The 13,676-nt window shown below is 43.5% G+C and overlaps 2 protein-coding genes across 7 annotated transcripts in view; both read left to right on the top strand.

Moving 5' to 3' along the window:
- Positions 1 to 3,873, top strand: part of LOC127633615 (paladin-like) — a 319,141-nt gene extending 315,268 nt beyond the window's left edge. For all 6 annotated transcript variants that reach the window (XM_052112840.1, XM_052112838.1, XM_052112836.1 and 3 more), the window contains exon 20: positions 3,420 to 3,873. In XM_052112840.1, the coding sequence (XP_051968800.1) occupies positions 3,420 to 3,569 (150 nt within the window). In that variant the 3' untranslated portion in view covers positions 3,570 to 3,873. The remainder of the gene's footprint in view (positions 1 to 3,419) is intronic.
- Positions 3,874 to 9,992: 6,119 nt separating this feature from the next.
- LOC127633135 (A disintegrin and metalloproteinase with thrombospondin motifs 14-like) overlaps positions 9,993 to 13,676 on the top strand; it is a 35,671-nt gene continuing 31,987 nt past the window's right edge. The window contains 2 exon segments of the mRNA XM_052112020.1: positions 9,993 to 10,266; positions 10,655 to 11,031. Of these exon segments, the coding sequence (XP_051967980.1) occupies positions 10,188 to 10,266; positions 10,655 to 11,031 (456 nt within the window). The 5' untranslated portion in view covers positions 9,993 to 10,187.

Below are 13,676 nucleotides of genomic sequence, written 5' to 3' on the forward strand. Positions count from 1 at the left end.
TATCTGTCTGTCTGTCTGTCTGTCTGTATCTGCCCTTCTCTATAGTCAGGCTATCTGTCTGTCTGTCTGTCTGTCTGTATCTGCCCTTCTCTATAGTCAGGCTATCTGTCTGTCTGTCTGTCTGTATCTGCCCTTCTCTATAGTCAGGCTATCTGTCTGTCTGTCTGTCTGTCTGTATCTGCCCTTCTCTATAGTCAGGCTATCTGTCTGTCTGTCTGTCTGTATCTGCCCTTCTCTATAGTCAGACTATCTGTCTGTCTGTCTGTCTGTCTGTCTGTATCTGCCCTTCTCTATAGTCAGGCTATCTGTCTGTCTGTCTGTCTGTCTGTATCTGCCCTTCTCTATAGTCAGGCTATATAGTCTGTTCGTCTGTTCGTCTGTCTGTATCTGCCCTTCTCTATAGTCAGGCTATCTGTCTGTCTGTCTGTCTGTATCTGCCCTTCTCTATAGTCAGGCTATCTGTCTGTCTGTCTGTCTGTCTGTCTGTCTGTCTGTATCTGCCCTTCTCTATAGTCAGGCTATCTGTCTGTCTGTCTGTCTGTCTGTATCTGCCCTTCTCTATAGTCAGGCTATCTGTCTGTCTGTCTGTCTGTCTGTCTGTATCTGCCCTTCTCTATAGTCAGGCTATATAGTCTGTTCGTCTGTTCGTCTGTCTGTGGAGTCTCAGGACCAGCTGAATGATGGGACTCTTCTCAGCGTTCACTTCATGGATTTTAAGGGCTTTAAAATGATAAGAGTTGGGGTCACTCAGTGTGTAGGTCTCTCTCTCTCTCTCTCTCTCTCTCTCTCTCTCTGCAGACAGTCTGTTTGTCAGTAGATTTACGGCAGCTAATATCGTCTGTTTGTCAGGATTTCTCTTCCTAAAGCGGAGCAGAGAATGATAAATGGTTTTCTGCTCACACAACATCTGTGTTTGTCCTCTTTGTGTTCAGTGTTTGTTACTTTTATAGTCGCGCTGAAGAGCGTGTGATTCTGATCTCCTTCACAACATAAACATCACTCACTTATTGCTCACTGGGTAAAAATAAAGATATGTTCTTCTGTCCGGGACGTGTACTCTGGGACGGCGGTACATGCTGTCCTTAAATTGTGTGACCTTGACTTTTTAACAAGCTCAGGGTCTGTTGACCCACCGGAGCAGCGAAACCAAAGTAAACCCGTCCGGCTGTGCCGCCACTTTATATTGTGTGTTTGTGCATGTGCCGCCGGCTGTTTTACCCCGTCATGACCAGATGTCACCAGCGAACTGTCCCGAACGCTCTCATGTTCAAGATTTGAGAATCTGCTTTTGACTCGAAGGGTCCCAAAGGATGTTGGATTGGACCCACTCCAAAAAGTCTCTTTTTTTTCATTACAAAATTCATTCAAATTGAACTGAATAATCTTGAATAAAATAATAATAAAACATTTTAATAATTACATTTAGTTAAACTTTGCACAATTCAATTTGCTGGAATTTTGTTATTGAATTAAAACTAAAAAATTGGCTAAAATATTTGTTATTTACTGCAATTCAGAAGAAACTCAACAGAGGAATTCTGTGACGTCTGGCTCAAGTTTCATCATTTTGACATTAATTTCAACTAAAAATGACAATTTTATTCCTGCATTTTTTTCCTCCTCAATGATTTTTTTATTTTTATTATTATTATTATTATTATTATTAATACTTTTAATAGTTTGGTCGATTAGAGCATCCTACAAAAATTAATTGTCCATAAAATGAACATTGTATTTTTTATTTTTAAATATAATGAAATGTATAAATTGCATTTATTTCTATAGGTGACATTTAATTATAAACATTTATTATTATATTAGTACATATTATATGATCTTATGTTTCTGGAGTTTGCCCATATGAGAACATGTAAAAATTTTATTTTATATTTTTTTCCTCTTTTCTCCCAATTCGGAATGCCATATTCCCAACGCGCTCAAAGTCCTCGTGGTGGTGTAGTGACTCGCCTCAATCCGTGTGGCGAAGGATGAATCTCAGTTGCGTCTGAGACCATCAATCCGCGCATCTTATCACGTGACTTGTTGAGCACGTTACCGTGGAGACGTAGCGCGTGTGGAGGCTTCCCGCTATTCTCCGCGGCATCCACGCACAACTCACCACACGCCCCACCGAGAGCGAGAACCACATTATAGTGACCACGAGGAGGTTACCCCATGTGACTCTACCCTCCCTAGCAACCGGGCCAATTTGGTTGCTAAGGAGACCTGACTGGAGTCACTCAGCACGCCCCACCGAGAGCGAGAACCACATTATAGTGACCACGAGGAGGTTACCCCATGTGACTCAACCCTCCCTAGCAACCGGGACAATTTGGTTGCTAAGGAGACCTGGCTGGAGTCTCTCACCACACGCCCCACCGAGAGCAAGAACCACATTATAGCGACCACGAGGAGGTTACCCCATGTGACTCTTCCCTCCCTAGCAACCGGGCCAATTTGGTTGCTAAGGAGACCTGACTGGAGTCACTCACCACACGCCCCACCGAGAGCGAGAACCACATTATAGCGACCACGAGGAGGTTACCCCATGTGACTCAACCCTCCCTAGCAACCGGGACAATTTGGTTGCTAAGGAGACCTGGCTGGAGTCTCTCACCACACGCCCCACCGAGAGCAAGAACCACATTATAGCGACCACGAGGAGGTTACCCCATGTGACTCTTCCCTCCCTAGCAACCGGGCCAATTTGGTTGCTAAGGAGACCTGACTGGAGTCACTCACCACACGCCCCACCGAGAGCGAGAACCACATTATAGCGACCACGAGGAGGTTACCCCATGTGACTCTTCCCTCCCTAGCAACCGGGCCAATTTGGTTGCTAAGGAGACCTGACTGGAGTCACTCACCACACGCCCCACCGAGAGCAAGAACCACATTATAGCGACCACGAGGAGGTTACCCCATGTGACTCTTCCCTCCCTAGCAACCGGGCCAGTTTGGTTGCTAAGGAGACCTGACTGGAGTCACTCACCACACGCCCCACCGAGAGCGAGAACCACATTATAGTGACCACGAGGAGGTTACCCCATGTGACTCTACCCTCCCTAGCAACCGGGCCAATTTGGTTGCTAAGGAGACCTGGCTGGAGTCACTCAGCACGCCTTGATCTCAAACTCGCGACTCCAGGTGTGATTTTAATTCTGCTTAAATTCTGAAGCCCAACTCAGGAATTAAATTGCAAGTTCGCTCTTGAAAGGTTGACATCCCATCTAATGGCGCACTAATCCGTTTTCAGTTGAAGTCTCGGCCTAACGTTGCCGTTTTTCCAAAGTATGCAGAAATGGGAGATGAGAATGGCATTGTCATTTCGATGAGAGACGCACATGATCATTTAAAGTATATGTATATATATGCATGTATGTATGTATGTATATAAATGTGTGTGTTGTGTTGTTTAGGTGGCAGCTCCAGCTGGAGTTTATAACCTGTTGAATCATCTCGGCTTCTCTGAGTTTGAGGACCTTAAAGACTCGACGCTCTCTCGACTGCGTCACCGCTGGATCCAGCAGAACCGCCACGGGCTTCCGTTCCGAGGAGAGTTCATTTGAGGAAACGCCAGCGCCCTCAATGTTTATAAACCCATTACCATTTCTGACAGGAAGTGTTTTTACTGTGTTTCATCATTTCACAAGACTTTGATGTACTAACAGAATGAAGCACCAATGTGAGGACCTTTATACAGGCTATATATATATATAATCAATTAAATTAAGTGTTTTCTTTCCATGCATTTATCTTTACATCTGTCTATTATCAACCTATTTTTAATTGGCATCAGTTGTAGCTCAGTTGATTGTTTTATTGTTAAAAATGTAAGGATGAAGACTTTGACGGTCTCCATTAAAAACAACTTTTCTAACAGAATTGTGCGCGTTTATTATTGCTGAAGCATCATGAGGATTAAAAACGATTATTTGATTGTATTTTTGAAACAGAGAGGATTTACATCGGCCATGTGGCCATTATAGGTTCTTTATGGACCCATATTGCTCTCTATGCACAAACAGCCATAACGCTTTAATAGCGTGGGGCATCTGGAGTCGCCGAGGGGGTTCGGGTTGGATTTAGATGCTCATTAGAGGATCTTCAAGAGGTTTGTGGTTTTTAATTGTCAGTGTAAACGCTGGAGAAACTTCCCAAACACTCACTAACTTGAAAGTGGGCATTTTCTGTGATGTCATCGCGTGCTTGTGCTTGAATTATGCACAGAGGCGAAACACTCGACGGGACACGTTCACATGCATGGAGACTTGGAAGCAACACGCATGACCAAAATACACATCAGATCAGTCACTAAGCAGTATATATGTGACCATATGGATCAATGCTGAAGTTGGTGTTATTTACTGAATCACGACTAGTGCGCATATTTTCCTTATTGGGATTAATGATATACGTTCCAAAAATGAGCGCTATTATTCATGTCCCGTGCCCAGGGCTGGACTGGGAAGAGAAATCGGCCCCGGGATTTGACATGGCAACTGGCCCAAAACTAGAGCGGGGGTGGTGGGGGGGGGGTGTTCACTATCCTTTTCTGCACATCGTGGCACCGTTTTGTGGTCTGTTCTGCATAACGCGGCGGGTTGTTTTAGCTTAGCGCGGACCATTCGGCCCGTTTTCAGGGCGACCCACCGGCCCGCTCAGTTCTCCCGATGGCCAGTCCCACCCCTGATCGGTCCCAAAGTGCGTCGGCCCACCGGGAATATGTCCGGTATGCCAGATTACAAATCCAGCCCTGCCCGTACCATAATTCCGAATATTCCTACCATCATAGCAATTCAAGCTTGAAGTTACACTTGATTTTCAGCAGGGGGCAGTAAGCGAAACTCCTTGTATATAATAAAAATATAACTATTATTATTTAATCATGCATATAATTTTTGTTATTTGAGGGGATTACTTATTAACTGCGATTAGATTAATTAATATGCATATCGGGTAATTTATTCAAATACATTTTTTTTTATCAATTGACCCCTAGTAGTAACCAAAAAGGCACCATTTTTTAAAGGATGCTAGATGACAGCGGTAAAGATTAGCGATTAACAATAGCGAACAAATAGCTCGTATAAATGTCTTCAGAAGACTCCGAATATAGCGCGCGGTTCATATGGACTACTTTGTTTTCTTTTACAGCCGTTGTCAGTGTGAATATTTATTGCGTGGAAAAGAAAACTATTTTCTAAACGTTGCATTTTCGGTGGAGGTAAACATGATTCGTGTGGATGAGGTGTAAATAATGGGATAAAAAAAAGGATAAGTGGGTGTGGCCTAGCAGCATTCGGGTTTGGAACAGCGTGATGGTGAGTACAAAATGACAGAATTTCAATTTTTGGGTGAACAATTTTTTTAAGTTGGGGATGTCATAATTCGCACCCTACTTTTAAACGTAGTTCAGAATAGTTTAGATGAGTATGAGCTGATTCGGCCATGGGTGGAAAAAATATTCTGCGTGACTGTAAAGAGATCAATGGAAAGGAGGAGGCGTGAACCGGCTTTTCAATATAAATAATATTTTAATGAGAAACTTAAAAGACAACATAAACACACACACGACGGACATGTCCGTAAACAATCTCTCTCTCCCGCACGATCCTCTGCAGTCGGCCTTTATCCCTCACGGAGGCATAATTAGCCTAATACGGGACCGGGTGCGTAGGATCACGACCCCGCCCTCCGCCCTCTGCCCTGCCACATTCTTCCCTCGTTCTTTCAGGCTGGGGAGCCCCCAGCCTGACGTACACCCCTCTTTCCCTGGGGGAGGGCGCGCCTTCCGCGCTGTCTGCCGGCAGGTCATCCCCATCTACCTGGATGAGGGATGGGACAAGGGGAGGGAAACAGAAATAATTAAAATGGGGGTACTTCCTGTAACAGTGTAGTACCCCCCAAAAAACTGTGAAATTTAAAAGAGGATAAAGGCCAATGCAGAGCGACAGTGAGAGAGAGATGAAAAAAAAAAAAAACTCTTACTCGCCAGTTCTCCGATAAGCCGCAGCTTGTTCCTCGGCCACTCCTCCACCCTCTAACGGACAACAGCCGCACCTCGCTGGGCGGATCCAAGGCAGTCCTCCAGCCCCTGGCGGACGGAACACCCCGCTGCGTTCTCTGGGAACAGAAGGGGTCTCCCCCGCCCCTGGCAGCGGTTCTCTCGCTCCAGGCGGTCGGCAGTGAGCCCCTCTCCGCTCGCGGTCGGCGGTCTTAAACCCTGCTGCGTTTCAGCGGCCGGTAGGCGACTCCTCCGCCCCTGGCAGCGGCCCTTACCTTTCCAGGCGGTCGGTTAGGAGCCCCTTCTCCCCTCGCGGTCGGTGGCCATTGTCCTCGTTCAGGCGGCTGAGCTCCGCGGCTGCTCCGTTGGGGTGGACGGTAGTGGCGAGAACTCTACTACGGCGTATCCCTCCTCCTTCCCGGGCTTCAGCACCAGTGTAAAGATCAATGGAAAGGAGGAGGCGAGAAACGGCTTTTCAATATAAATAATATTTTAATGAGAAACTTAAAAGACAACATAAACACACATGACGGACATGTCCGTAAACAATCTCTCTCTCTCGCACGATCCTCTGCAGTCGGCCTTTATCCCTCACGGAGGCTTGATTAGCCTAATATGGGACCGGGTGCGTAGGATCACTACCCGGCCTTGCCCTCCGCCCTCTGCCCTGCCACAGTGACTTTTCCACCGTAAAGTGTTTATGGGTAAGAAGATGAAAGTGTGTGCGCGGGTGCCGATACCTTCGTAAAGTCCCCCGTTGGGAACGCTGATACTCCAGATCTCTCGTAAAGTCTAGCCAGAGCCGTAGCTGGGTGCTCTGGGGCCCCTGACTCTGTATAATGCTATTATTGTATACCCTCATTTAATTCCTATGGAATACGGATCCTGCCATGCAATAAACAAGAAGTCATTCTGTCTTCAGTTGTGTCTTTTATCGAAATTGTGGCATATAATCTCGGAATTGCCCCATTGAGAGAACCACTAATCACCACCATGAGGAGGTTACCCCATGTGACTCTACCCTCCCTAGCAACCGGGACAATTTTGTTGCTAAGGAGACCGGCTGGAGTCACTCAGCACATCCTGAATTCAAACTCACGACTCCAGATGTGATAGTCAGCATCAATACTCGCTGAGATACCCAGTCCCCCACTTTTGAGGGTTTTTATCTAATTCTCACTTGTGATTCTCATTAGAGCCTCATTACTGGAGTACAGTACTTTTAAGTGCTCTCATTAAAACACACTCCACAGACACATGTGAGACAATGAGTGTGGAGGTGGATGATGATTACAGAGAGGAAAATACCATCGCTGTTAGAACGCAAGCCAATGTCTACATGTGGAGTGTGAAATATCTCGGGAGACCCTTTAATTAAAAACCCTGTGTGGAGTGGAATGTGATCCTGGCACAGGAAGTGCTCTAAAACTCTTCATGCATTCAAGTATGGAAGGGAAAACAGAATCAAACGCTCTCATGGACTTTTAAAGTGTTTCCATTAACAATGCAGAAGAACTCTGATTGACACACGCACACACATGCGCATACACACGCACACAGACACACATACACGCACGCACACACATGCACATACACACACGCACACGCACGCACACACATGCGCATACACACGCGCGCACACAGACGCACATACACTCACACACGCACACACACGCATGCACACACGCACACATATGCGCACACACATGCACACACACGCATGCTCACACACATATACACACACACACAGGCACACACACACACACACTCACTCACACATACATACACACGCGCGCACACACACACAAAGGCACATTCACACATATACACACACACAGGCACACTCACACATACATACACACGCACACACACGCACACACATGCACACACACACACACATGCACACACACAATAACCTCAGACAATACAATAACAATCACTGACCGAGTGATACAGAGAAAGATTGTACAAATAATTAGAAAAGGAAAGATCATCAAAGCAAACTTGTGTCTGAATGTTTCCTCAAGTTTAATATAAATAGAAAGTTGCAATTATTATTTTATTAAAACGCTTAAACTTAACGAGTCTTCGATTTGAGTTGATTAACAAATTGTCCGTTAATATGATTATATAAATATGTTATAAACGCTTATAAACAGTGCAAGATCAAAGGTATTTCACATGCCTCCTCATATGATACATGTCCTTAAACATATACTGAAATCTGTAGTTCATACAGTATGTGGAGACCACATTTAAATTCCAGCATTATTTGGGATTATGTAAATTGCCGCATTTTGAAATATATTTGTTGCATGTACAGTACTGTATGTGCACGTGTGACTCATCTCATGCATGAACATACATGTTTTAGGCCTTTGTGTTTTATATAAATCAGATTTGTGCACAGGTTTAAAGGAATATGATGCGTTCAATACAAGTGGAGTTCAATCGAGCATTTTTGGCATAAAGTTGAAGCTCTAAAAGCACATAAAGTTAGCATAAAAGTAATCCATAAGACTCCAGAGGTTTAATCCATGTCTTATGAAGGGATATGATAGGTGTGGGTGAGAAACAGATCAACATTTAAGTCCGTTTTAACAATAAATCTACACTTTCACTTTTACATTCATATTATTTTGTTCTTGGCGATTCGCATTTTTTGTGCATATCGCCACCTACTCGGCAGGAAGGAGAATACATGGTACAAAAGGACTTAAAAAGGTGACGTATGTAACTTTTTATGTCAAAATATGTTCTGATATCCAAGTTTATTGTTCATTGACAACACTGAGCTACACTCTGGCAGAGAGGGATTACCGACCAGGCCAATGGGGCCACTAGTACTGCAGAAACGACACACTTCACTTTAAATATGGATCTGTTTCTCACCCACACCCATCATATCAATTCTGAAGACATGGATTTAGCCACTGAGCCTAATGGATGACTTTTATGCTGCCTTTATGTGCTTTTTGGAGCTTCAAAGTTCTGGTCACCATTCACTTGCATTGTATGGACCTACAGAGCTGAAATATTCGTCTAAAAATCTTAATTTGTGTTCAGCAGAAGAAAGTAAGTCAAACACATCTGGGCATAAAGGGGAGTAAATAATGAGAGAATTTTTATTTTTGGGTGTACTGTCCCTTTAAGAACTATTAGTTGTTAAGTGCAGCACTATCCATCCAGTAGGGGGAGCTGCACTGCAAACTATCTGGTATGATTTTTTAAATACTTCTTTTTTGATTTCAGGCTTGTGCATTCAGTTTCAATTGTTTGCTCAAGAATGAAAATACTGCCATCACATCCTCACCCTCATGTTGCTCCAGAAATGGCCAAATGTGCGTCACACATACTGCGCGCGAGAAGTACCGAAGTGTACTCCGGCCGTCTGATTCTAGGCATTTTATTGGACGAAAAGTGTGAAACGCCCATGAGTGCAAGATGAGTCATCAATATTTTTGGCCCGTTTTCCCTGAAGATAAAGACAGCTAAAAATGTGTTTGTGTCAGCTTTAAGGAGTGTGCTTGCATATTGTATAGGTAAGGTGCATCACAGCTTACAGACGTGAACCTCCATGCATTTTACATTTTTCCTGGAACTATTGAAATTACACCTTTTATTTTAGTTTGGTTCTTTTACAGTATGCATGAGAATGCATAAGTGCCACAGACACTTTCCTACCATTAACTGTTTCATTCCCATGATTAAAAACACGGTATCACTTTAAGCACATATGTAACGATTAAATACTGTGTTTTTTCCATGCATGTTGCAGGGAGTCAAACTTTCTCTTTTTCCCCTCTGGTGGTTGAGCTGTCGTCATCAGCTCTCTCTCTCTCTCTCACTCTCACTCTCACTCTCTCGCTCTCTCGCTCTCTCTCTCTCTCTCTCTCTCTCTCTCTCTCTCTCTCTCTCTCTCTCTCTCTCTCTCTCTCACTCTCTCTCTCTCTCTCTCTCTCTGTGTGTGTGTGTGATGGGGCTGTCCCATCAGAGTCCCCGTCCAGCTCAGTGCATGGAAAAACTCTCTCTAGCCGTCATTCTGGAGTTTGGAGTGATTTTCACAATGCGTTGCAGTTGCGCGCGACTCTCTCCAACACTTTGTTCCTCATGAGGAAAGTCTGCGGAGTTCTTCCTGAAGAAAACTTTCGGTGCATTATTGGCTCGCGACACCACAACTATGGATTATATTTACCTTTTAATGTACTGTACGATAGGCCTCTTATTTCTGGACTGTAGACATGCTGTGAAATCTCACGGTGAGTCAAGTTGATTACATGAGTTTCAATATAAAGAGAACCTAAAAAAACAAACAAAAATCTCCAACATCGCCAAAGTGTTTTTAAAATGCCAGATTTGTTGTTTAAAATGTGCAGATTGCACCGATTGAGTTATTTGCGCATGCATATCCACTCTTATATTTATTTATATAACTTTATAATGGAAGTTCGGCTATTTATGTTTTTGTTATCTATATTAAAAATGTAATAAATAGCTAATTGTGCATGCATTGACAAACATATAAGAAAAGCTCTTCCATGCAACCCGCTGATGTATTCATTGTGAGCAACTCATTTTTTTTATGCATTTTGTCTTTTGCACTTTTTTTTATTATTAATATTAAAATGCGTTGCTGTCTTTTAACAGGGAAACTGTCCGGTAAGTTGAGTGAATTCGGTCTGATTGTGCCGTTCAGCACGGACGCGCGCGGCAGGTTCGTCTCTCACGTGCTGTCCGCGAGAGCGTCATCGACCGGCAGGAAACGGGTCCCGCGCGACGCCCCCGCTACATCTCACGCGGCTCCTAACGGGCAGCAGCTGTTCTTCAACGTCACGGTGTTTGGAAAGGAGCTGCACTTGCGCCTGAGGGCCAACAGGAGACTCGTGGCCCCTGGAGCTGCAGTTCACTGGCAGGAGGATTTTCACGAACAGGCCACAGAGCGCATGCACGGAGACTGCGTGTTTACCGGCGATGTCACGGACATGCCGAATGCCTCCGTGGCCATCAGTAACTGTGACGGATTGGTAAGTAACGGGACACAGTGGTGGTGTCTTAAAACCTAGTGAAATGCCTACCTAGACACATTTTTGGGCATCATAGATTTGTTCCATACTTAGCATTATTGGGCATCATGGGTGCATGCAGCATTTTTGGGCATTATACGGTTGGCAAGTTCAATATTTAAATGGCATTATTGGGCATCATGGGTGCATGTAGCATTTTTTTGGGCATCATAGGCAAGTTCCAAACTTAGACAACAATTTTGGGCATTATACTGTTGGCAAGTTCCATACTTAAATGGCATTAATGGGCATCCTAGTTGCATATAGCATTTTTGGGCATTAATGGGCATCATAGTTGCATATAGCATTTTTGGGCATTATTGGGCATCATGGGTGCATGCAGCATTTTTGGGCATCATAAGCAAAAGGTCTACGCTTAAACAGCCTTTTTGGGCATCATAGGAAAGTTTCATACTTAGTACTTTTGGGCATTATACAGTTGGCAAGTTCCATATTTAAATGGCATTATTGGGCATCATGGGTGCATGTAGCATTTTTTTGGGCATCATAGGCAAGTTCCAAACTTAGACAACAATTTTGGGCATTATACAGTTGGCAAGTTCCATACTTAAATGGCATTAATGGGCATCATAGTTGCATATAGCATTTTTGGGCATTAATGGGCATCATAGTTGCATATAGCATTTTTGGGCATTAATGGGCATCATAGTTGCATATAGCATTTTTGGGCATTAATGGGCATCATAGTTGCATATAGCATTTTTGGGCATTATTGGGCATCATGGGTGCATGCAGCTTTTTTGGGCATTATTGGGCATCATGGGTGCATGCAGCATTTTTGGGCATCATAGGAAAGTTTCATACTTAGTACTTTTGGGCATTATACAGTTGGCAAGTTCCATATTTAAATGGCATTATTGGGTATCATGGGTGCATGTAGCATTTTTTTGGGCATCATAGGCAAGTTCCAAACTTAGACAACAATTTTGGGCATTATACAGTTGGCAAGTTCCATATTTAAACGGCATTAATGGGCATCATAGTTATATATAAGACAGCATTATTGGGCATCATGGGTGCATGCAGAGTTTTTGGGCATTTTTGGGCATCATAGGTATATATAAGACAGTATTATTGGGCATCATGGGTGCATGCAGCTTTTTTGGGCATTATTGGGCATCATGGGTGCATGCAGCTTTTTTGGGCATTTTTGGGCATCATAGGTATATACCTATGATGTCCAAAAATGCCTAAAAATGCCCAAAAATGCTGCATGCACTCCATGATGCCCAACAATTTTGGGCATTATACAGTTGGCAAGTTCCATATTTAAACGGCATTAATGGGCATCATAGTTATATATAAGACAGCATTATTGGGCATCATGGGTGCATGCAGCATTTTTGGGCATCATAGGTATATACAAGACAGCATTATTGGGCATCATGGGTGCATGCAGCTTTTTTGGGCATTATTGGGCATCATGGGTGCATGCAGATTTTTTGGGCATTATTGGGCATCATGGGTGCATGCAGCTTTTTTGGGCATTATTGGGCATCATGGGTGCATGCAGCTTTTTTGGGCATTATTGGGCATCATGGGTGCATGCAGCTTTTTGGGCATCATAAGCAAAAGTTCTACACTTAAACAGCCTTTTGGGCATCATAGGAAGTTTCATACTTAGTACTTTTGGGCATTTTACAGTTGGCAAGTTCCATATTTAAATGGCATTATTGGGCTTCATGGGTGCATGTAGCATTTTTTGGGCATCATAGGCAAGTTCCAAACTTAGACAACAATTTTGGGCATTATACAGTTGGCAAGTTCCATACTTAAATGGCATTAATGGGCATCATAGTTATATATAAAACAGCATTATTGGGCATCATGGGTGCATGCAGCATTTTTGGGCATCATAAGCAAAAGTTCTACACTTAAACAGCCTTTTTGGGCATCATAGGAAAGTTTCATACTTAGTACTTTTGGGCATTTTACAGTTGGCAAGTTGCATACTTAAATGGCATTATTGGGCATCATGGGTGCATGCAGCATTTTTGGGCATCATAGGCAAGTTCCAAACTTAGACAACATTTTTGGGCATTTGCTGTTGGCAAGTTCCCTACTTCAATGGCATTATTGGGCATCATAGTAGCATAAACAGCATTTTTGGGCATATTAGGCAAGTTCCAAACTTAAATGGCATTATTGGGCATCATGGGTGCATGCAGCGTTTTTGGGCATCAGAAGCAAGCTCCGTACTTAGGCAGTGTTTTTGGCATCATAGGTGCATGCAGCAATTTTAGGCATTATTGGCAGGTGGCATACTAAGCATTTTTGGGTATCAGAGGAATGTTCCATATGTAGACAGCATTTTGGGTATTATAGGTGCATACAGAATTTTGGGGCATTATTAGCAAATTCCATATACTCAGACAGCATTTTTGGGCATTGTATGGCCGTACATTATTTTGGGTCATTAAACGTGCATACCAAATATAAACTATTAGGGCATTGTAGGCATAACTTTTACCCCTCATGTGTGCATCCAGCATATTTTGGCCTTCATACTGTAGGTGTAAGCGTCATATTTGGATGTCATAGTTTCCAAACTTAGACCGCATATTTGGCCATCATAGGAATGTTGT

The sequence above is a fragment of the Xyrauchen texanus genome, chromosome 40 (assembly GCF_025860055.1).
Source record: "Xyrauchen texanus isolate HMW12.3.18 chromosome 40, RBS_HiC_50CHRs, whole genome shotgun sequence".
NCBI classification, from domain to species: Eukaryota; Metazoa; Chordata; class Actinopteri; order Cypriniformes; family Catostomidae; genus Xyrauchen; species Xyrauchen texanus.